General features: G+C 33.5%; 1 protein-coding gene across 1 annotated transcript in view; it reads left to right on the plus strand.

The window, feature by feature from the left end:
- The window catches only part of VPS13B (vacuolar protein sorting 13 homolog B), a 795,867-nt gene that overhangs the window by 431,645 nt on the left and 337,837 nt on the right, over positions 1-26,385 (plus strand). Inside the window, 5 exon segments of the mRNA XM_042923372.1 lie at positions 3,011-3,214; positions 12,386-12,557; positions 13,055-13,169; positions 15,130-15,196; positions 18,980-19,388. Coding sequence (XP_042779306.1) covers positions 3,011-3,214; positions 12,386-12,557; positions 13,055-13,169; positions 15,130-15,196; positions 18,980-19,388 — 967 coding nt within the window.

The raw sequence follows: 26,385 nt of genomic DNA on the forward strand, positions 1-26,385 counted from the left end.
TTTTGAAATTGAGTTTTAATGATTAGTGATAACCTGCATACCAAATGAGCTAGCCTTTTAAAATATATATTCACTTAGAGCTCTTTGGTGTTCAACATGGAGTAGTAATCACTTGTTGAAATTCCATTCTCTTGCTTGATTTCCATTGAAATTGTATACCCATGGTTTTCTTCTACCTACCTTTATGATTACTCTTCTCTCTCCTAATACCTTGCAAAACAAGTCCTTCTTCGCTAACTGGATAGAGCCTTTCGATGCCCCTACATCATCTCCTGCACTTGGCTCTTGCTCTTACTATTCTTAAGACTGCAGTGGCTTTTTGCATCCACTTAAATCATGTCTCTTCTTTAGAAATGTATCGGCTTGAGGCTTCTCTCAGCCTCTCCAATCCAAGTAAATCTCCTATGTGATTGGTTATAGAGTAAATGAGAAAATAGATGTGAAATTAAGTTTTAAACAGTGAAACATTACATTTTTGGTATTCATTAGGGATTCAATACACAAGATATTATTGATATTCAGTCATCTTCATACATAGTGTATATAAAGCTGCCTCACATGGTGCTCATCTTTAAGAAAGTTTTAAAGTTTTATTGGGATATACTTACATCCAATGAACTGCACATGTTTAAATTAATGCTAGGATATTTGACATATGTACACCCATGAAACCATTCTCAGAATCAAGATAATGCATACATCCATCATCCTCAAAAGTTTCTTTATGCCACTTCATAATCCTCCATTTTACTTCTTACCCCATCCCAGGCAGCCAGTAATTCTGTCATTATGGATACTTGTCATTTGCTAAGATTTTGTATAAATAGAATCATACAGTTGTATTCTGTGTTTCTGTCTCTCCTTTTTTTTTTTTTTTTTTTTTGTTTTTTTTTTTTTAAACCTAGCTTCTTTCATTCAGCATAATTATTTTCAGGTTAGGTCATGTTTTTCATGAATCCGTAGTTGATTTCTTTTTATTGATAGATATTCTGTTGCATGCATATACTACATATTATTTGTCCCCTTCCTGGTGAAGATTTGAGATTTTTTTCCAGTTGTGGATTATTACAGAAAAACTGCTATGAACGTTTGTGTTCTGTCTTCGTGTGGATATAGACTTTCATTTTTCTTGGGGAAACAAGAGTGCAATGGCTGGATCCTATGGTAGATGTATGTCTTTTTCAGAAACCACCAAACTATTCTACATTTTGCATTCTGATCAGCAGTAAATGAGAGTTTCATCTTTGCCAATATTGTTATGGTTAGGCTTTTTGATTTTAGACATTTTAATAGGGGGATAGTGATAGCTTTCATTGGCAGTTTTCAGTACAGCTTGAAGGATAAGAATTGAATATTTATCTTCATATTTTTTTATTTTTTTAAAACCTTTGAATTTGGCAAGTCTGAATTCTGTGATAGTAACTTTCTCCTTTGAAAATAAAAATATGTTTATAGTTTATGTCTGTGTTTGCTTGGCACATTAATTATGCACATACTTAGTGCCATTCATACATAATTATTGAAGGGTAACAGTTAAAGGAAATAAGAAATAGTGACAATAAAAGCATCAGTTCTCTTAAATAAATTAACTTTATGCCCTTAGAAGTATCTAGAAGTTGTTTTCTTTGGTGTATGCTTTCCTTATTTGTCAGTTTTAATTGTTTAAGAAGAAGTAAATCTTTTTTCAAAATACGGTTTGCAATAAAATTGTTTCTTTTTAGGGAGAACTCATTCTTGATTATGAAAGACAAAAGAATTTGAACTAAAATTTTTCTAAGAGGTGTTTTGTAAGATCTCTAGCCATTAGATGTTTTTTTTTAAGCAAAAAGAGCTATAACCTGAGATTTGAGACTTCATCACACAAAAAGCAGGAGAAAACTGTAACCTAAGTACTGTTTTATATCAAATAAGGGTTGACAACAGTGTTTTTATGCATCTGTTCTGCCCACATAAGAAGCCAGCTTTATCATCTGGATGTGTCCTGGGGCTGAAACTTCTTATAAATATGAGAATTTTACCCTTTTTTTTTTTTAATGGCAAGCAGAATATGGTATCCAGCTGTGGATTTGCTTATATATTTTGTTTGCATTTTTTTCCTTGGACTTGTTTTATACAGTGTATGGCAATATGTTGTCATACAAATTCCGTGATTAATGCTTATTTATGAAATCTTGTGTAAATATCTTAGAACTTAGTCAAACAATGTGCAAGTTAAACAATTTTTTTCCTCTGAATATTGGAATGACAAATCTAAGGGGAATGGTAGGTTGAATAGTTTATGTTCTTTATCTATAGCAAAGTCTTATATGTAACATTTTCCTTTTACCATTCTATGTTATGTCATTCTTTTCCACTTTATTTTACTGGGTGAGAAATCCTGTTTCAGATTTATTCCTCAGAAAAGTAGGGAGAATTTAAATGTGGAAAACATTTAGAAATAAGAATGGTAATTATTTCATGTGTAATTAAATAATCATATTTACTAGTATACATTTGACATCTAATTCTGATACCTCTGTTTGAGAGGCATTTCTTTGTGTTCTATTAGTTGTGTATTAAAAGCAATCCACTCTTTCATAATAAGCTGTTTAATTAACATTATTGCTGTATTAACACTGTTTTTCCAAAAAAATTAAATTGCTCATAAAATATCAAAGTTTGAATATGTGGCAAACATCAAGTATGAGTAAATTCATTATATCTGCTTCAAATTCAAATCACGATAAAATACTTAAAATTGTAAACTTTCTGTATGAATTGTTCTTTGTATATCTCATCTGAATCATAGTATCATAAAATATTCATGATCATATGTTATTATAATATATATATTAGATAATTATCATAGATTACAGATCATGATATAGTATCGTGATTGGTGATATACTGATAGATTTTTATTTCATATATTCTTATTTCCCTGGACTTGTTTTAATTTTTTCACATGTAGTAACTTAGTCAATTGTGACTGGAAGTTGAAAGACTCGTTTTCCCTTTTTCTTCTGCTCAGGTGCAGCTTTTCTATGAACTGACTGAGATCATGAGTAAGGTCTGGAATAAGATTCAGAGGAGAGGTAATCTCAGTCCTTCATCAGCCTATGCAGAAACCGTGGCGGGGCCTGTCCCTGGTTCTCCAGTGAGAAGCAGTGTAGGCACTGCTCCTCCAGATACCAGCACATGCAGCCCATCTGCTGATGTTGGAACTACTACTGAGGTAAGTGTTTCTGAAAGGTTCTGCTGCCAGTGAAGGGTGATATATACCACAGAGTTCTATATCAGGGCTGAGAATGAAGATGACCTCATTTCTGTGGAAGCTGGCAGGTTCAGAAGCCTCATGGGGAGCTGTGGTAGCAGTGGCTATTTATTAATGTTCCTTTTAGGTCCAAGTATTTTAATTGCTTTCAGTAGGTAGTGGGGTAGTTCAGGACATTCGGGTTCTCTGAAATGGAAAAAACTGAGACACAGTAAAGGTATGTTTCCTCAGAAGTATGGAAACTTAAAAGCTGAGTGAAAAAGAGGCTTATGCTTCCCTTTCCCCTACCCTCTCTGCCCCTGCCCTTTTTGTGAACCAGGGTATTATTGTTATCTTTACGTTAGTGGTTTTTAATCCTGTCAAACCCAAAATCCTCACCTTCTCTCTTCCAGTCATAAAAGTCTTTCTTTTCATTTTTAACACCCTAACCTCACCCAACATGCCAGTGCCTGTTTTATAACAAATATTTTATAATGCCCCTTTACTATCCTGAATGAAAAAAAAAAAACCAATGTAATGCACATATACATAATGTTTCAAAAATATCTAATAGCTCAAAATATAAAGGATTAAAGGAATATAATTCAAAGTATAATAATATATATTTCAATATATGTGTAAGTGCTCAGGCATGACTATGTTAGAAGAAGACATGATGAAGTACACAGTACATACAATTACTGTGAATTTGACTGATAACAAATAGACTTGTTCCCATCTGTATCCAGTACCACGAGTGGTACTGTTGTGGCATCATTTATTGGTGGCATCATTTTCTGAAATAGCAGCAAACTTGGTAGAGTTTTGAATAAAGCAAAATTTATGCTTCCTTTCTTTTCAGTATTTACATTTCTGGAACTCTTAGTGTATAATTATAATAAAATGGTGCAGAAATGCCAAAAAAATAATGTTTAGATCTAAAGCTGAATTCAGTTTTATTTCCAAATATATTTCCAAGATTTTCACCTGTGTAAATTTCTATGAGATCGTTTGCTTTTCAGGACTGCCTTATTCATGATAGAAGCTCTTAATTCCCCCTAATCCTAACTCTTAAATGCCGGTAGTGACACCCAATCATTGAGTCAACCAGAAATATCCTAATACATTTCCCAAACACAGGGGTGAACTTGCACCACTGAGAACTACTATAATAGATAGAGGTAGAAGTTATGTTATTGTTTTTGCATGAAGACATGTTCTATGGAAACAGCTTTGGCAAAGTACAGAATGGAAAGAAGCATCAGGTAAAGGGGATGTTATTATTTTTTTTAAACACTAAAGGCAATCAAACTCAGTTAAATGGACATTTTTTTTTTTTTTAATTTGCTTTGAGGCTTTAACACATTAGAGTAGATCTGTTTGACAACTGCACAAGCAACTTCTCTATCCCCGTTCATTCTACATTCTGAGAAACCAGTGACCCAAGTGATGGGTTTTACTCCACACTCCAAATGAGGAATAAGTCCAGTCTAGAAATGTGCAGTTATGAGGTCGATGGGGCATATCCCTTCTAGGGTAAAAACTTGCTTTCATGGAGTTCCTACAGTTAGAATACAAAAGCTCCTGCAGTTTAAAAACAACAACCACTCTGTTGAATGTAATAGTTTTCAAACTTATTTAACCGAAGACTCTTTTCCACATATTATCATTGCACAGAATACACTTTGTGAAATACTTTAGAAGAGTAATCAAAGCTTGGGGTGACAAGTTGCTAACAAGGATAGTATAAGTGAAATTAATAAATGAAGTTAAGTCATAGAGACATTCCACTGGCAGAAAGGAGAGTGTTCCATTAAACAATTGACTGCTAAGTACTTTATTTACTGGGATGTCCAGATAAACATGACTACCTATTTTGGGAAGTGGGCTTTTAGAAAGAGACATTTAAAAAAACATTGAAAGACTGGAAAAGACAAGGCTTTCATGGAGTGGTCGCACCTGTTGGTCATAGATCTAGGGACTGCCATTCATACAAAGTACAGTATAAATGGTGCTCTCTATTGTGCACTGTCCAACCTACACAAAAGGACATGGTAGCCCTAATATGAGATGTAATAGAGATGAACATGCCCTGTAATTATAGAAGTATGATTAACAAATTTATTCTCTAGTATCTTTGGGTGTTTTGCAGAGGAAGTAACGTTTGAGAAGAATCTTGAAAATAAATATAACATTAGTAGCAGTTTTGTTTTATTAGGTGTATTATAACAGAAAAAGCCAGAAGAATGATGTCCTCATGAGCCAAAATGGGGAAATTAATAAAGGGAGAGATTAACAAAGGGAGAGATTTTCTCAGTCACATAAAAAGAAATTCATTCTAGGGTGTCTGGGTGGCTCAGTCAGTTAAGTTTCAGCTCTTGATCTCAGCTCAGGTCTTGATTGTAGGGTCGTGAGTTTAAGCTCCACACTGGGCATGGAGCCTACTTAACAAAAAAAATTAAAAAAATAAATTCTGATTTCTATAACAAGATCCTTACATTCCTGCAATTCATTTAAATTTAAAATATTGAGGATTCTTTCTGACTGAGTTGTAAACATAAGCAATGAAAATGTTCATTAGTGAGCTTATTAGTTTTGCGTTAGCCATGGATTTAATCTGACCTATGTGAAAAAGATTTGAAAATGAAAGAATCATAATGCAAAAGACATATTCATTGGAGGAAGACCATGTAAAGCAGCTTACAAAAGGTAATACAGACTTATGAAGGAAAAAGTGGCAAATATTTTCAGAATGTACCATCTTCTCTTGTTTACATACTGTGGTCAAGAAAAGAGGTGAGTAGTCCAATATGGATTTGAAACCTACAGTTATTTGGGATACTTGTTCCCTGAGAAATATCTTAAAATAATTTAGCTACTTTATTTGCCATAAATGGCAGGAAGATTTTTGTGAATACTGTTAGGGCTTTGATCTAACTTTGCAAATTAGAAGGTGTCTATGTATTTGAATATTTAATGTTTAATTTCTCCTCTCAAGAAAATAGTTATGTGGGGATCAAGGTTAACTATGTATCCATATGAGTTTAAATTTACCCCTTTGAGAATTAGCCAGTAAATGATGACATCTGAAAATACAATCATTGTTTTCTCCTGTGTGTATGAATGCTCCATCTATGACTCAGTCTGTGGTTTAATTCATCCAGAATTCAAACTTTGTGCCCAAGTTTTCATTTCTCATTTCTCTTTGTTTATTGTGCTGCTAGAACTGTGTATAAATGATCTTTGTAATTTTCATTCCTTTACTTTTGAGTTCTAGCATATTAGATATGTTACTGTGATCCTTTGGATTCCATTTTTAACTTATTTTTATTAATTTTGAAGAATTTGGCTGTATATTTGAATATGTTACTTACTCAGTGGGAAATACTGGATGTGAAATAACTCTCCACTACCATCCATCCCCTCTTACCTTTATTATTAGTGGATAACCCTAATTTAAGCAACCCGTACAATGCTTAGTGTGCAGATTGGGTTTTAAACACATTGTTCTTGAATATGTGGATGTTAAATGATTTGGGAATATCAACTCATTATGATTGAAATAAATCTGATTTATTATACTCTACAGCATGTATATATTAAGTCTCTTCAAATATATTACGATGTGAAATCATAAAACTGTATGAGTTTATTTTTTAAAAAGTTTTGGTCTTTTGTTTTAAACATAATTATTTTATATTTTTTATCAGATTTGTCCAAATTTTTTGAGAGTCTAATCCTGTTGTTAACTCTTGCTCTTAGTAGATTGTTTCCTTATGTGTTATGTAACCTTATATTAAGAGTTTTTCATTAGCCTATGAGACTTTTACATAGTGGTTGAGGCCCTATTCCCACAGAGGTTTTGTGTGTTTATATCTTTGATGGACTACAGGGATTGTTTCTAGCCTGAAACCCCTTTACTTTTAATTTCATATCTAGAAGTTTTTTGAAAACATTTGGCAGTATAAAATCAAGCCCTCAAACCTATATATACCTCAGAATTGTGTTTAAGAGTCTCTAGGATACCTTGTTTATCTATGCTAAGATACATAAGTCTTTCCTTTTTGGGGTTTATTCTCTTGTGTTTTCACATTTTTTTAATTGGATACTTAATAATATTCATCTTTAAAAAATTAAACATTTAAAACAGAGTCTTTTTATCCTAAGAGGAATTTATAATATGGCATGGATATGTGCATACACATAATATGTAGGTGGACTGCGAAATTTAGCTCATAATGGATTCTGCTTCCTAGAGACAATTCTGTACCACATAGAAGGAGGAGCAAAACTTTTGTTATATAAGAAAAAAATATAAAATGCTGAGTGTATGTGAGAATACTGATTTACAACTCAACCAAAAGTAAAAATTAACACATTAACCTCTAATGTTGTAAGTTTTGCTTCATGGCAAAATTTGACTTACATTCTTATCCTTCATTGATTCAGTGATTAAAATTGCTTCTAGTTTAAAAAATATGTGGTGTGTGTGTGTGTGTGTGCGTGCGCGCTTAACGTCCATCACCATACATAGTTACAAGTTATTTTTTCTTGTGATGAGAACATTTAAAACCTACTCTCTTACCAACTTTCAAACACACAATACAGCATTATTACCTATATAGTCATCATGCTGTGCATTACATCCCCAGGACTTATTTATTTTATACCTAGAAGTTTTTGTCTTTTAACCCTGGGCATCTATTTTGACCCATATTCACTTTAAATTTAACTGAAAATAAGTGCATTATAAATAATTACTGGAGATTGAGGAATGAACCACCTCATGCCAGTTTTTTAAGTTTTTATTTAAATTCCAGTTAGTTACCATACAGTGTAATATTAGTTTCAGGTGTACAATGTAGTGATTCAACACTTGGATACAACACCCAGTGCTCATCACAGCAAGTTCACTCCTAATCCCCTTCACCTATTTCACCCATCCTCCCACCCACCTTCCCTCTGGTAACCATCAGTTTGTTCTCTATAGGTAAGAGTCTGTTTCTTGGTTTGCCTTTCTATTTTCCCCCCTTTGTTTGATTTGTTTCCTCACTTCCACATATGAGTGAAATCAAATGGTATTTGTTTCTCTCTGACTGACTTTGCTTAGTATTATACTGTCTAGTTCCATCCATGTTGTTGCAAATGGCGAGATTTAATTCTTTTTATGGCTGAGTAATTTTCCATTGTGTGTGTGTATACACATATATATGTATAATATATACACACCACATCTTTTTATCTATTCATCTACCAATGGACACTTGGGCTCTTTCCATATCTTGACAATTGTAGATCATGCTGCCATAAACATCTGTGTGCATGTATCCCTTTGAATTAGCATTTTTGTATCCTTTGGGTAAATAGTAGTTACCCAATTGCTGGATCATAGGGTTGTTCTGTTTTCCAGAATGGCTGCACCAGTTTGCATTTCCACCCACAGTGCAAAAGGGTTCCCCTTTCTCCATATTCTTGCCAACACACCTGTTGTTTCTTGTGTTGCTGATTTCAGCAATTCTGACAGTTTTGAGGTGATATCTCCTTATAGTTTTGATTTGTGTTTCTCTGATGATGAGTGATGTTGAGCTTCTTTTCATGTGTCTGTTAGCCATCTGGATGTCTTTTTTGTAAAAATGTCTATTCATGTTGTCTTCTGCCCATTTTGTAATTGGATTATTCATTTTTTTTTGGTGTTGAGTTTTATAAGTTCTTCATATACTTTGGATATGAACCCTTTATCAGATATGTCATTTGCAAATATCTTGTCCCATTCTATAAGTTGCCTTTTAGTTTTGTTGATTGTTTCCTTTGCTCTACAGAAGCTTTTTATTTTGATCAAGTCCCAATAGTTTATTTTTGGTTGTTTCCCTTGCCTCAGGGGACATATCTAATAAGGAGTTGCTATGAGGTCACCTTATATTTGTTGTGCTTATTTATATAGATTATGTATCTAGGGAATGCTTTGAAATCACAGTTTTAAATTTTTCGTTTCTAATTAATATTTGCATTCAAATAAGTTCATAAATTTTTAAAAATTGCTACTATATAAAGTACTGTTTTTCTCATTTGCATCAAATACATTCATTATTTTGACTATGAAGAGTTTACTACAAATGAATCTGGTTTTAAAAAGTACATTCTTAACAATTATTTGTATTAAGTAGGAGTATTTGTTTATATGATCCTTGGGTGATTTATACTTTATGAGTAATTTTTTTAATGTTGACATGTTGGTAGGAAGTACCATACTTTTCAGTGAATATAGCTCTAGCTTCCTGAATATCCATCTGGATGGTGGTAGAAGGGGAAATAGGCGTAAGAGGCGTAAGTACGAAGCTTAAAAACAGTTCATCATTTTCCCCACCCTTGCATTGAAATAGCGAGAGCAAAGGTAGTGGAAACCACAGCAGGCCACTTGTCACTGTTGACTTAAGTACAAACCGTGGTGGAAGTGTTTAGCCCTTTGGGAAGTTTTGTGATTGAACAAGAATGCTGGAGTTATTTTGATAAGGGAGTGGAGCAGTGTGGCCAAAACTATGATCATCCCTGAGCTCTAAAGCAGGCCAAGGATGAAGGGCTGCAGTGTTTGCTCTTCCAGATGAACAAAGATAAATTCAGCTAGGAAAATAAACTCAGTCTTTTGGTCAATTTGCAACAGAATGGTGAAAGAATTGAACTGTGTATTTTAGAACTTGGCATAAAGAGGTGTGGGAAAATAGTTCAGCATCTTCAATTCTGGCTCTATTTTTGCTATATAGATTTGGAAATGGAGCAGAAAATTAATGCACAAACATATTTAACAATACCACACCAAATGTTGTAAATCCAAAATGAAAACTGAAACTGCATGAGGAGGGAGAGCAACTTTTTCAGAAGTGCTTAGTTATTAAATTTGAAGCCACCATGTTCTTAGCATTCCTACTGAATATACCTAACAATATTTAAAAATCTAGGTCTCATTGATTTGAGGTGCTGCTTTCTCCACAGTTTCCATTCTTGGGAGTATGATGTTCTTCTAACTGTTGAAGGAAAATTTAATTTATGAATGCTTCTGCTATAAGAATTTACCCATAAAGAAAGGCGTGTTGACTATATTATATTATCTTTTATTGAATTTGACTTTGTAAAATGCATCCTTTTCTGGGATTAGTTTGTGCTTTTCATTAGATGTTGTGTTACTTTAGACAGCAACTAAAACCCTGCATTTTTGTATCGCTTCTCAAATTGTAAGAATTTCAGCTGTAGCAGAATTAGGACTACTTATTTTGGAGAAGCATTTATATGAAAACATCACGAACAGGAAGTTGTTTGCCTTGTTTGGTGTAAATGTAACAAGGAATGGCTTCACTATCTTCAGATTTAAGTCTATAATTTTCTGTCACAGTAAATCACAGGACACTATTGCTTTGCTGTGTTTGGTGTCTAAGTATTCCAACAATAAGTACTTGTCTGTTCTTTTGTGAAAATCTTCCCCATTAAGTCTCCTTTGGGGTGTTCAAGGAAATTAAATTTTCTTCTGATTGAAAGAGATTGTAAAAATTATCATGAGGTCAAGGTAAAAACTTCATGTAGGCGCTGAATATACCTGAGTAGAATACATGCCTGTGCTAATGAGAGCAGAAATTTTTGGATTTACATAAGGTTTTACTCATCGTCCCTGTTGTTAGCTGTCAGACTAATGGCTTGACTAAGAGATGAGTGGCTTCTGTCCTGAGAAACTATCCATAGAAAGCAATATACTGACCATGTTGTGTTGTCTTCTATTAAATTTTAAGGGATGTTTTGTTCTGGCTGTTGACTACTGGTCATGACTCCTTGGCATAGGAAGTGAACATTTTGTTTGAGACATTCAAAGCAACAAAGAACTATTAGAAGTTGAGTATATATGGCAAAGGAAAAGGTGCTAAAGTTAGAAAGATGACAAAATGAGAAAGGCAAGAAGGTATAGATAGAATACCAAATTTTGTAAGACTGTGAGCATACAATTTGTAAGTAGTCGTTCCATTTGTTAGCGATAATTATACCTACTAATTATGAATTATTATATGTAATCACTTTATGTTCGTGTTCTTTTTTCTTCTTAACAACAATTCTAAAAGATAAATATCAAAATAACCATTTTGCAGAGGAGGAAACAAACATGAATAGGGTCTGAAGAAGTCCTTAACCTAGTGTATCATGCTGCTTTACCAGACTATTTTTAAGTACATATAACTAAAGTTTAAAAATATATACACGTCTTGTAAATAAGCATACTATAGTGTATTTGATCAGTTCTCAGAGAATGGGTTTGGGCTCCTGAGTATTTTTGAAAGTTTTAAATGAACTGCAAAGGTGGGATTTTAAGAGCCCAAATACTTGGTAGCTAATCCTTAAAATAACACAATACATGAGAGTGATCACTATCCCTGACACCATCTCTTCCTGTCTTGAGACTGAAGTTATCCAACTCCAAACCAGGATTTATAATTTTCTCCAGACCATGTAACAGCTGCTGAAAACATTTAACGAAAACAAGGACTACCAAACAAACCTTTTACAGAAAGTTTGTTAGTTCCAAATGTGGGAAATTACATATTCGTACTTCATTATGTATTTGTTGAATTAAATAAGCTCATGGTCTTTACCTCGAGCCGTTTAGCCATATAAGTCATTGTAAAAATCTGTTGTCGGGGTGCCTAGCTGGCTGGCTGGCTCAGTTGGTAGAACATGCTACTCTTAATCTTGGGGTTGTGCGTTTGAGCCCCATGTTGAGTGTAGAAATTACTTCAAAAAATTAAAAAAGAACTATTATCAAATCCAACTTTTTAATGTCTTCTTGTAATATGTGAGACATAATAAGTGTTCTATTTCTTACTCCATGCTTATTATGGTAATCACTTTGCTATGGATATTGCAGATTCATACATAAGTGCTGTATAGCAGGGGTAGACAAACTGTATAAATGGCTCGATAGTAAATATTTTAGGTTTTGTGGCCCATAGTATCTCTATAGGAACTACTTAACTGCTAAAAAGTAGCCATAGGCAATAGGTAAATGAATGAATATGGCCATAATCTGGTAAAACTTTATTTCCAGAAGTCGAGACTTCAAAATTTATCATTTTTTATAGTTATTTTTCTTTGTTACACACTTGTTTTTTCTCATTCCAGGGAGATTCTGTACAAGCAGGTGATGACTCACCATTTTCAGATTCTGTTACCTTGGAACAAACTACAAGTAACATTGGTGGATCCAGTGGCCGTGTTAGTCTGTGGATGCAGTGGGTTCTCCCCAAAATTACTATAAAGCTCTTTGCTCCAGATCCTGAAAATAAAGGCACAGGTACAGGGTTACTTTTCTTCTCTGCTAAAAAGGTAAAATATTAAACATATTTTTCAAAGAAATAGTAGAACCTAGTTTTATTATCACTGTCATTTAAAGTAAACAAACATCATTAGGTCTAATTTAGTTGCTTTCTATTAGCAATACGTAAATTTTGTCTTTTTATATTAAAATTCATTCCAAAAGCCAAGTAATTTTTTCATTGGTTTCATTGATGTGTTATATCATTTTCACTAAAAGTATGCAAAGATTGTTAGATACATTACCTCAAGCATCAATGGATTTCTTCTGTCTTGAAATAGGTGCTTTATCTTAATCGTGAGGCCTATATTGATGTTACTTTTCCTTATTATTGTAGAATCCTGTATGGTTAATGAACAGAAAGTCTCATTTCCTCTCTAGGAGTTAAGGATGTATACATGAACATTAAATGTAAAACACAAGGTTTTAATATTGATTGTGAGGCCAATGCTGATTATGTTTGCTTCTTATTGCAGAGCTTTGTATGGTCAGTGAACTAGAAGATCTCAGTGCTTCCATAGATGTTCAGGATGTATATACCAAAGTGAAATGTAAAATAGAAAGTTTCAATATTGATCACTATAGAAGCAGGTAAATAATAATAAATATGGGAAAAGCTATGCTTTCTTTGAACACAGTCTTATATAAGAATTTTTATATTTTAATTTTGTTATTTTTTGAAGTGCTGTACTTATTCCCAAAGAGAGTTCTTAACAGATAAATTGATTAATTTTACTTGGTATTCATTCATATATGGAATATAACAAAGTTTTGTTTCATGCGATGGCAAATCTATTCATAAATACCCATATTGCCATATTAAATGAAATGAGCTGCTTTTACTAATCATCTCAAACAGTTTGTTATTTTGTATATTTGCAAAGATACTGGAGACATAGTGGATGGTTTTGTTTTTGCTGTATACTTGCTGTCCACTCTCCATATGAGTTAAATCACAGATTAAAATGGAGCGACATCTCATGGCCCTTTGTGCTTTGGAGACTTTTCTTAATCTCTCATTTGACTAATATACATGTGGTAGATATTCCTAGAACCAGATTTTTCTTGCCCTAATAACTTTCTATCAAAAGTATTATTGTGGGCAGATATAATTTATTTATAATAAATAGTAAAAAAATAAAGTTTTAAACAACTGTATTTTGGGTTTTTTTTAATGTTTATTTATTGTTGAGAGGAAAAGAGAGTGTGAGTGGTAGAGGGGCAGAAAGAGAGAGGGAGGCACAGAATCTGAAGCAGGCTGCAGGCTCTGAGCTGTCAGCACAGAGCGCCACACGGGGCTTGAACTCGTGAATCGCGAGATCATGACCTGAGCTGAAGTTGGATGCTTAACCGACTGCAACACCCAGGCGCCCCCAAAAAGTAAAGTTTTACATATCCTCACAAAGATACATAGCAATGTTGTCATTAATTTTTCCCAAATACAAAATAACTAGCACTTTTTGGAGTTTTTGGGGTGTTTTTTTTTTTTGCTATTCTGGAATACTATTCTGGAATTTGTATTTTTTAATTGAATTATAATAAAACACATTTTTTAAAATTATTTTTTAAACAGCATCATATTTTTAGTTTCATATTAATTTAGTATAGAAACAGCCTTAAAGTCTGTTTTTTGGATTCATAATTTTCATTCAGCAGTTATTTATTGAGTGCCTGCAGAAGCACATCTGTTTTTGTACTTTTACTGGTGCATCATATACCCTAAAAACAGAATCTTTTTTCTTTAACAGGTTTCTAATTCTGCATTAAAAACATTTGAATTTTTATTACTTATCATATTGCGTGTCACACATATCCTATTGCTTATGTCAATGACTATCAAATCTATCTAGCCAAAAAATTGTGTCATAATTACGAAGTTCAAAATATTTTGCTGGGTATATATTAAAACCTGTTGTAATAGTAGAATGTTATGAAGCATATATTTTCTTTTATACTAACCATGAATCATTAATTGATCTTTGATAATGTAATGTTTAGCTCTTTAGTTCCTCCTGAATAGTATATCTCTATATGATAGATATAGATACATGTGATACATGATTATTTCAAGTGATACACGATTATTATGTTATAGCTGTAATAATTTTCTGATGATGTGAACATTATAATCTATGTTCTAGATCATCAATGACTTTACTGTTAAATTATGTAAGTTTTAAATATTTACCCATTGATTTATTCAAAATATTTGTTGTGTGTTATGTGCACTATGCTAAGCACTGAGGATGTAGTATTGTAAGAAAAATAAACATAAATCATGCTTTTAGGGGCCTTGTGGTCTCAGAGATAAGGTAGAAATAAATAACCAATCAATAAGTATACAGTTTTACCAATAAGACAAATGCTTCTATTATGCAAAACTACCCAGGGTGTGGTGCTAAAATAAATTGTTCTTGATTGCATTGTCAGTTCCACGTTTCAGTTCAGTGTAGTGTTGTTTACATAGTAACTATTTGAAATAGTTATATATGCTCAGTTTTTAACTCAGAAAAATTGAAAAGAACAGATAAGGTGAACTTATGTTTTCCAGGCCAGGGGAAGGTTGGCAGTCAGGACATTTTGAAGGAGTATTTCTACAGTGCAAAGAAAAACCTGTGGTGAGACTCATTTAGTAATTATGATTTTTTGAAAATATATGATAAACTGTTTATCTTTGTTCATTCATGCAATAGGACTAATGGTTGCAAGAATTAGAGCTCAGATAAATTCTTTTTGACCTATTCTTCCAAAATTACATTACAAAATAAAACTGCTCCTTTAAATGCTTGTGTTTTGTAACCATTTTCCTATTATAGCTTTTAAGTAAATATTTCAAAAATCAAAGGTAGGATTGCTTTTATTAAAATGTTTTATCATTAATGTACTATTATGTTGATGTTTTAGAAGTTTTTCCTATTCATAAGTGAGTTCATGTTGGATTGTCCTTTATCATAAACTAATAGTAGTAATTTGACACTAAAAGCAATTATTTTTCATTTACTTCCATTAACAATGCTTTTGCAGAAGATGGTCCAGACAGAGGCCATACCTAGCAGGGGCTCAAACCTGAGCCCATGCAAACTTGAGCAAAATTAAAACTATCCAGATTTTTTTGCTTATGGCTTTTATTGCTTTCTGTCTTTTCACCTTCTTTGCTCCTGTCCATCACCTCAAGCCTTGGGGAAGAGTGTTGGTCTTTGGGGCAATGTGGAGGTGTCTTCCTTTCCTGTACTGACAAGCTGAACAGACGCACCTTGTTGGTTCGACCCATCAGCAAGCAGGACCCTTTCAGTAATTGCTCTGGCTTCTTTCCTTCTGTAAGAAATCATTTTAAAATTATGCTACAGAACTCCCACTAACAGGAATCCAGAGAAGGAATTGAACTATCCATAGAGTCAACTCTTGATTTTTATCCTCCTCTGTGTCATCCACTTTGTAAATGAACTCTACTTTACTTTTAACTCATAGACTGATTTTCTAGTACCATCTAATTTGTTTCTGAGTTACTTGCATATACTCTTTTTCACTCTGGTTTTGTAATTACAAACTAACTTTACCATCAGCATAAGAAAATAGAAGTGTAGGACATTAAGTGTAATGTTTTTTAAATTGTGCATGTATAGAATAATCAAGAGTTGACCAGACTGCTTTGTCTTTTCTTTTATGGCTTTTACTTAGATTGCTTTTTTCCCCTTTCTATTATGCCATTTCCTTCTCACAACTAATCCACATTACCATATTTGGTGATCTTGAATCTGGACAGGGCTATATGCCTGTCATTGCTGGATATAGGATGAACACTAGACTGTCCACCAGTGGCTTTTAGAAGTTTAGAACCTTATTCTTTTCTAAGTGGTACAATATATCTGGATATGTCATTAAGCTAATTATTTTAAACGCCATTCTTAAAGTCAATACAAATGCATATAATTTTAAAATATTAAGAACAGATTAGCTCAATGATAATAGCAATTCTCTTAAGAATTTTTTAAATCATTGCAAACATTAGATGTTTTCTTAGCATGTGTGAACTATTTCCCCTTTTTTGTAGCTCAAAAGGAATTTAAGACCTAGATCTTTAAAAAGGTGATAAAATTAGTCAAATATTTTAAACAGTTGTTTAATATTGTATTTGAATAGCAAATGCTAGTTTCTAATTGGATTCTGACATTTTTTCTGGAATTTTAGTCTGGAAAAAACGTCTCTACATGTGGCTTTTATATCAGTGGAAATTCTGTTCAGTTTTATTTTTATTTGAATGGTATTGGTGTCTCTGAGAAACATTCTTAATTTTTTTATGTACTTAATAATTTTAATGTATATTCATGAAAAAACCCAAACTTATTAATGCCCTTTAAAATTTTTCTGCATTTTTATAATACTTCTTTAATTATCAGTGTTTTCTAACTTTTCATTTTAAGGAGTATAAGATGCTGATTATTACCATATGAAAAGTAATATTTACATTATCTCACTCCAGCTAGTATTCATTTATTTTTTCATTTTGTTCCTTGTACATTAAGGGAGTTGAGGATGCAACAGTTCAACAAACTTTCTCTCATGGGGAGTTTACATTCAAGAGTACCTACGTTCAATATGTTTAAAATATATTTTCCAAATCAAAACATTCATACACTGAAGCACCTTTTATACTATTTCCAGGATTCAAGCATAGCCATTAAGGAGGATTTGAGTTAGGTTATTTAGATTAGTGGTTGATTGTAACCCTGCCCCCCAAGTCCAGTTTAAACATCTAAATACAGACAGTGTTGTTGCTGTTGGGCTATATCACAGCCATCGTTCTCCATCCAGTGTTTCCTGTTACCTAGCAAGATGGACATAAGACTGGTAGCACGTTTTCTTGCTTTACTGTATTTCCTTTTCCGTGTAGAAAGCAAAAGGAAAGGGAAATCAGAGAGGCAGCTAGAAAGTTGGGAACAGTAAAAACAAAACAAAAAAACACCTCTGAAGGCAGCAGGACAGTTACAGGAAATTTATTATTTTGCACATCCATTTAATTCCTACTTCCCAGGTTATTTTTAATGGTCAGAAAATGAGGTTAAAAAAGAACATAGACAAAGATAACTAACTTTTATCTTACCTTTGTTCATTGTAAAGTCCAGATTAAAAACAAAATCAACAGTGACAGCTGAAATGCCTACTATTTTCCCCTTGCTGTGTCACTAGGTGATAGGTAGCAATGTGAGAGGAAGAAAATGGAAGCAAAAGAGCTTCACTAGTGCTGGGATAACATAAGCCCGGGCACTTTGCTGCTTTGCCACTCTCACTTTTTTCCTGTTTGTTGTTCTTTCTCAGTGCATTTCCTCTCTCGACATCACGCATTGGACTATAATAACCTAAAAACTTTATCAGGCCCTGGGAAGAGAGGTTGGAAATGTGTATGACACCTTAACTTTAACTTCATGTTGAGTGATGTGTAAAATAGGATTTTATATACATTAATTGGTTCAGGAAAAGTTTAAGAGCTGTCCTTTAATGTTGAGAAATAGAAAGTATGCATTTTATTTCACTCTTCAAAGTATGCTGTTTTACTACAATTTGTTTATAGTGTGTAATTTGAATATAATTGGACATGTTGTCAGAAGTATTGATGATATAATGTTATAATTTTTACTGTCAGTCAAATGTCGTATGTGTATTTATGTAGCATTAAACTCAAGGAATAGGAGTTTGAATTGTGAGAGAGTTGATAGTTAGGTTTTGTAAACAGAATGATAGCCACTGAAAATAAGCAAGTTCTAAAAGACAGATGTTTTATTTTTGTGTTATGTTACTATCTCCAATAAACATGCATTAAATGATTGGTTTAGTTATCAAAGCATGGTATCAATGAAGCTCTTTTTATGGGCTTAGTCTCATATACATTAGCCAAATTATTAAAAGAAAAAACTCTGCTCTCATAAATGTTAATTAAGTCGAGGGAAGTCAATCATCTTTTCTATTCAGATTGTTTGTTGATTACAAATGGAAGAACATTACATGGTTATTTCAGTTTCATCTGCATAAACAACGTCTCTGTGATCCATATTGGTACTTTTAATGAAAAATTATCAAGAATGAAAAGGTAAAATCCGGAGATGTCTTGTTGCAAATTCTGAATATCACAGAGAATGTAGAAATCATAGACACAGATACAACAAAGTTTAATTGCCTCTCTCAAGATCTAGACTAGAACTCAGGATTTCTAATTTTCAGTTCAGCATTCCAAGTCTTAGATGGTTTTTCCCCATGTGTGGAATTGATCAGTAATGTGCTCATCAGAGGGTGTAGACATAGTAAAAGATTATAATATCAACTGAGATTATTTTCTGCTTTCACATAGTTTTTTTTTTTCTTTTTTGTAATGAAGTTTGTATTGTGATTTCCTCTTTCTGGAACAGACAACAGCAAAACTCCTAGATGGCTCTCATCAGCAGCATGGATTTCTCTCTTTGACATACACAAAAGCTGTAACAAAAAATGTCCGCCACAAGTTAATATCAAGAAATGAGCGAAGAAGTTTTCATAAGTTATCTGAAGGTTTAACGGATGGTTCCCCTCATTTTCTTCATGAAATTCTTCTTTCAGCACAAGCTTTTGATATTGTCCTTTGCTTTCCTTTGCTTAATGCCATTGCAAGTATATTTCAAGCAAAATTACCAAGGACCCAAAAAGAGAAAAGAAAATCTCCTGGTCAGCCCATGAGGAGCCATACATTGACTTCACGCAGCTTACCTTTGATTTATATCAACACAAGCATAATCAGAATTTTTGTTCCAAAAACAGAAGAAATGCAGCCAAGTATTGAAGGTATGGCCTTCAGAGGTTTTTGTGGTCTGATTTTACATAACTTCCATTTAGGGAGTTTAGTTTTTTCTATTCTTTTTTAATATGGCTGGTGGTTGTAGTTTGTACTCTGGTGTGTTTTAGAAAGAGTAACTATGTTACAGTCATTCTACAACTAAACCTTTAGGAGATAAGTCAGGATACTGGGTTTGTTTCTGACTCAATTACTAGAGTAAAAAGTAGATTTTTTTTTTTTCACCAGGACTTTTGCTAGTGAAGCTTATCTTACTGTCATTTGTTTTATTATCTCAAATTTTAGGTTCTATATACCTAAGGTAAGTAGAAATTATTAAAAAAAAAAAAAAACAGCCAACACCCAAGGTTCCTGTGGCTTCTTCCAGGCTTCTCAGTGCAAATTAACTTAGGTTTTAAAATGAAATGAATTTGGGGCACCTGGCTGGCTCAGTTGGTAGAGTATCTGACTCTTGATCTCAGGGTTGTAAGTTCAAACCCATGTTGGGCATGGAGCCTACTAAAAAAATAAATAAATAAAATGTAATGAAATGAATTTAGAATCCCACTGCCTCCAACCGTGAGAGTAACTTTTGAATTTTTGCTTTCCCCATGCTAGAAAACAGTGAAGAACTTTAAGGATATTGAGTGAAGTTCTAGTATAGTGGTTCACATAGTATGAACTTGGAAGTTACAGAGACCTGAGTTCAAATCCCAGATTTACTAGTTCAGAACTGTGAAATTTAAAGCAGGTTAAGTCTAAGTTCCTACGTATAAATGGTAATAGTAGTGCTTGACTTGATGGTAGACCTTACTGACAGCTTTTCAATGATGACTACGTGGAGACTACATGAATAGTGCTAGCTGCATAGTTAGCTTTCAGTAAATGGCAACTGAATCAGCAGATGTGCCCATTCTTTTAAAGTAGAGTATCTGGAAGTCCCCCATTTCACTACTGCTTATATACCTCTTTGGCCAAAACATAGTCATATGGCTACACCCCACTGTGAGAGAGGCTGAGAAACAGTATTTCCCTAGGTGGTAGGGTGCCCAGCTCATAAATTAAGGCCATGTGAATTAGAAAAAAAGAGAATGGTAGTTGAGGGGTAAGTACTAGCCTCTGCCACATGAAAACAGTAAAGCTTTTTTTTTTCCCTTTTAGTTATTATGTGGAGGAGGAAGAGCTTGAATGATCAGTGATAGCAAATAAAAAAAAGAAAAGCATCTAGTTCATTCTGTTTCTTCTTGGAGCCTAGTCTGTCTCTTGTTCTGTCTCCCAAAGGCAAGTCTTAATTGGGGAAAGTTATTCTGCCTAACATTATAAATAAAGTTTTATTCAAGGTAATGGTCCTTTTTAAAAAAGTTCCCTAAGTAAAAAATAAATTTGTAGAGCTTTATAGTTCTTAATTACCAACATGTATAGAGATAAATTCAGTGTATTATACTTAGTGGATATTTTTAAATGTTTATTTGTTTGTTTTTAAGAGAGAGGGAGGGCAGGGAAGGGAAAGAGAGAGGGAGAGAGAATCCCAAGCAGGCTCTGCACTGTCATCACAGAGCCTGACGTGGGGCTTGAACCCACAAACTGTGAGATCATGACCTGAGCCAAAAGTAACTGACTGAGCCACCGAGTTGCCCCTGTACTTCATGGGTTTTTAGTATTAACCAGTTCCTATTTTCTTTCTGATTTTTAGTAGAACTGTCATAAAATTGATTATTTTGAGATAAAAAAAATTAGTATTGTCTGTATATGCTGTATTCTGACAGTATTATACAGTTGTTTTCATCTGTTCAGAGACTTTGTAGAAACACATGAATGGTAAAGAATAAAGTTAGTCTTCGTTGAGCAATTACAAGTGATCTGAGAGGCAACTACTAACCAGGCTAGAGGCTGCATGCTCATTGTAGACACGCTGACCTTTGTGCTTTTTCCTTGTTATTATCCTTTATTATGTGAGTATCTAATGAATGTTTAACTAATACGATTTATATTAAAATTACTTAGGCAAAAAAAGAAACCTATATTTTTAAACAGTATAGCTCTCTGAGACCCATTTTGTGTCATAATAACACTTTTTCATAACCATACAGAAAGAGGGATAGACATAAAAGGTCATGGAGATTTCAGACCATCTTTTTGATTTTTCAGCTGCAAATAGGGGGAAAACACTATGGAAACAGAAGTAGTTTGGCTTTCTTTATTTGAGAAAACTTAGGATTATTTTGATAAGAGTTTGAAGTAGTCCATTGTATTTTAAAACTATCATTATATTGGGGCACCTGGCTGGCTCAGTTGGTTAAGCATCTGATTCTTGATTTTGGCTGGTCATGATCTCACTGGTTCATGAGATTCAGCCCCGTGTAGGGCTCTGATCTGACAGCATAGAGCTTACTTGGGATTCTTTCTCTTCCTCTCTCTCTGCCCCTCCCCCACTTGTTCTTTTTCTCTCAAAATAAATAAATATTTTAAAATATCATTATATTACAGTATCTATAAGTTTTTCCATTAAAATAAAATTGCAGAAAATTTGTATCCAGATGAAAATAAGAATAAAGGTTTATGATATCTATATTATTAACAAATTGTAAATTTTTTTTAGCAATTAAGGGTTTTCTTTTCTACAGATACCTCTCTGGGTAGTATAAAAACATTTATTTTCCTAACCAGAATGAGTTCCTGTAATTTCATTTAAAATAATTTATGTTAGTAAGCTTTTGTGATTTCCTGAAAATTCTTTTTCTTTATTTTTAATGTTTATTTTTGAGAGGGAGACAGAGAAAACAGTCAGGGGAGGGGCAAAGAGAGAGGGAGACAGAGGATCCTTCTCCGGGATCTCTCAGCAGGAAGTAAGCTCCTTCCTGTCAGCTCAGAGCAATGGGGGCTGGAACCAAAAACCATGAGAACATGACCTGAGCCAATGTCGGAGGCTTAAATGACTCAGCCACCCAGGCACCCCAGATTTACTGAAAATTCATTGTAGTGTGTATTTTGTGTTTTCATTCCATAATTTTCTTATTATTTTCATTTGAGTGTAAACAAGTGGTAAGGCCCAAAACTTCATGGAAACCTAAGGGAAAAAAAGTGTTATTAGAGATGAGAGGGTAGTATGAGGTGGAGAGAAATACAGGAGTGCTGTATGAAAAAATTGGGAAAGGTCGTGCAGACAAATCAGGAAGCAAAGCAACCTATCTGTGATGAGTTTTTACTGCTACAGAAGTGTTCAGGAATTACAAATCGTCCTCAAATTATGTGATGTAATTGTCCTCTAAATAGTAATTGCCTGCTAACTAATCCTAGATTGAATCCTTCTTCCTCTAATATCCCTAATGCTATTTTAAGGTCTCCCACCTTAAATTTCACATCCTAAAACATCAATATTGATCACAAATACAAATAAAAAGAAAAGAAACCAAATGTATATGCTTCATCTCCCATTTAAGTTTTGAAATTGGGCCTAGAATGTAGTGCAGTAGCAATATGTTGCTTTTTCAGGATGAGCCAGCCTAGCTTAGACTTTTTAAATAGGTGTTCAATAGTATTTTATACTGATAAATCTTCCAGAATCAGACATAGCTTTCCTCTATGTGCACATTTGATCTGCATCCAACATTTGCTTATTCATCATAAAATATTTTACCTGTTTGATGTACTGAATGATTTGGGATGTCTTTGGTACTTGTTAATAGGAGGGACATTTTCATAGTGACTTATTCTTTCAGTTAGACATTCATTCTAGTACTCCTTTGAATAAAATTTTGTAAATATACATACATGTGAGAGAAACTTACATGACAACTTCTTTTCACCACCCACATCAGTGTCATGGCCCTTAGGTGAACCTTATTTATGGTGTTAAATGTTTCTTCTTAAGATAGACTTTATCTATAAAGTATAAATTATCTCAGTCATTGAGTCAGAAGTCTTTTTTTTTCAATTTTTTATTGTGGTAAAATACACATAACAAGATTTTTTCCATTTGTAATTATTTTCAAGTGTACATTAACAGCATAAATTACATTGCCCAGGTTTTACAACCATGACCACTATCTGTTTCCAGATGTTTTCATCATCACAAACTCTGTACTCATTACTTTCTTTTTCTATGAATTTGCTTATTCTGTACATGTTTCATGTAAGCAGAATCATAAATATTTGGCTTATTTCACCTAGCATGATGTTTTTAAGGTCCATCTGAATTGTAGCAGGTATCAGAGCTTCCTCTTTGTGGCTAGATAATACTTCATTGTATGGACGTGCCACATTTTGTTAACTTTCATCTATTAGACACTTGTGTTGTTGCCACCTTTGTGTTGGCTGTTGTGAGTAGTGGTGCTGTGAACACTGGCATACAAGTGTCTGTTGAGCCCATTTTCACTTCTTTGGGATATGTACCTAGGAATGGAATTGCTGGATCATATGGTAATTCTGTGTTGAGAATTCTTTGTTTTTGAGGAACCTCCAGTCTGCTTGGACACCTTTTTGACTAAGGCAGGATTTGTGGTATTTTCTGAACAACACTCATGTGCAGGCATAGTTCAGAATATAAGAGGGCTCACTCTTAGTAAGGATGGGAGCACCTGTCCACTAAGCACCTCTTCAACGAGACAGAGGTTAGAAGTTCAGTAGTTCACTCTAGCTTTATTTTCCTATCATTCGCAGCCATGGTTTATTGAAACAGGTTCTGTGCTTCACTGATTTGTGTACATGTCAGAAGGAATAAAAATCTGGCTATTTGGGAAAAGGGAGAGAAAACAGCTTTAGTTCTTTTGTGTGTTTGTTTTGTTTGTTTTTTGGTTTACTGTATTATAATCATTAATACTACATATCACACAATTTTGTTGGTGTTGTATTAAATTTACCTTTCAGTGGGGCGCCTAAGTGGCCCAATCTGTTAAGCGTCGGACTTTGACTCAGGTCATGATCTCATGGTTTGTGGGTTTGAGCCTGCATTCTGCTCTGTACTGTCAGCTCGGAGCCTGGAGCCTGCTTTGCATTCTGTGTCTCACTCTCTCTCTGTCCTTTCACTTGCTCATGCTCTGTCTGTCTCTCTCTCAAAAATAAGAAACATTAAAAAATTAAAAAAAATAAATTTACTATTCAGCTGCTTTAACTAGGAAAATCCTCAATTGATTGGAATTGCAAAAATATTTCTAGCCTTTTGCTTTCTTATTTTTAAAGTTCTTTCTTTTTTTAGTGGTGGTTATTGTAGGATTTTTAAGGTAGAGTTTCAAAATTCACATGCCTAAGTACTTCCTAAGCAGGTAACCTTGAATAAGAGCATATGGAAAAAAGAGTGCATTTTGTTACAGCCATTTTGGAAAATATAGTCTGTTTCTCTGTGAACTTGTGGTTAATTTAAATCCTTTATACAAACACTTTTTGCAGTAAACACCTTTTTAGTGGCATTTTTCATGACTTGGGTGAGTATGTATATAAATAAATTTCTAGCAAAAAAGATTGTTAGATCAAAGGGCATGTACCTTTAAGATGTTAAGGGATGTCAAATTGCCTGTCTAAATAGCTGCACCAGTTTACTATTTCTTTACTCTGTTTCTAATAGAGTTTTGGGTTTTTGTCAGTCTCATTAATTAAAATTGCATTCTTTTTCTAGGTAGTTGCTCATCTTTTCCTTATCAATTAGTAAGAACTCTTTGTGTATTAAGTCTTTTGTCTGGACTACGTTGTATTGCATATATCTCTTCTCTTTTCTTCTCTCCCTCTGCCTCTGTGTGTGTCTATGTCTATGTGTATATCTGTATTTATATCTACATGTATATATCTTATACCTATATAGTTGACCCTTGAACAATGCGGAGGTTAGGGGCACCAAGCCCCCTCGCCCCCGTTGAAAATCCACGTATAACTTTGGACTCCTCCAGAACTTAACTACTAATTGCCTACTGTTGATAGGAAGCCTTACCAATAGCACAGTCAGTTAACACATATTTTTATATGTCATATGTATTCTATGCAGTATTCTTACAATAGTACCTAACTTTTTCTAAACTTTTTCAGTATTTCTGGGTTACACAGTTCATCAGAGTTGTTTTAAATTGTCTCCAATCTCCAAAATTTTTCTAATAGGTTTATTTTTAAAAATCTACGTATAAGCAGACCTGCAGAGTTCAAACCCTTGTTGTTTAAGGGTCAGCTGTACTTATATCTATAAACTATCTCTGAGAAGTAATGACTTTCTAGAATGTGCCTGTCTGTAATTTATATAGATAGATGTATCTTGTAGGTAGGTAGGTAGGTAGGTAGATAGATAGATAGCCTTTCTGTAGTTATATTGCATGCCAAATATTCAAAACTTTTGGCACATTCTACATTTTTTTTGACACTTTGTCTTTCATCATTGCTGCTCTTAATTCAAATGATTAATTCACCCATGATAGCTTTGTGTAGGGTTGTCACTACAGTTAGGGCTTTATAAAAGTGTAACATTGCACAGAGGCAAGTTCAAATACTCTTGGGACTTGAGATGTTTTATTCTGTTGAGTTTATATTGAGAATCCTAAAGGAAGAAGTCTCTGAAACACTTATTTCTTGCTGGATTTATGAAAAGTTATTTATAAATAACAGTCTTATGTTATCCAACAGTTGCATGAAAATTCTGCTCTTTATTTAAACTTCAGGTTCTGGTCACTTAAGCTCATAATTTCAAAGTTGTTCGTAACGTTTTCATTTTCAATACACACTCTTCTTGCACCAAGAAAAGATAAAATCTTTCAGACTTACATTTCACATTACATTAACTGTAAAAGTTTTTAATAGTTCATGTGTAAAATCAGTTAATAATAAGAAAAATATACTTAACATTCTAATATTTTATTTAAACAAATGATACTGAAAGTCTGGTTTTCAACTTGAATATTGTTTGCATTATGTGCAATCATTATCAAGATCCTGAATCTACAGGTGTTTGACTTCCAGTTTAAGCTATTTATTTCAGAATAGAGGACTGTTTTTTGGATCTAATATGAGTCTTCTAGAGTAAGTAGTTCCGCA

The sequence above is a fragment of the Panthera leo genome, chromosome F2 (assembly GCF_018350215.1).
Source record: "Panthera leo isolate Ple1 chromosome F2, P.leo_Ple1_pat1.1, whole genome shotgun sequence".
NCBI classification, from domain to species: domain Eukaryota; kingdom Metazoa; phylum Chordata; class Mammalia; order Carnivora; family Felidae; genus Panthera; species Panthera leo.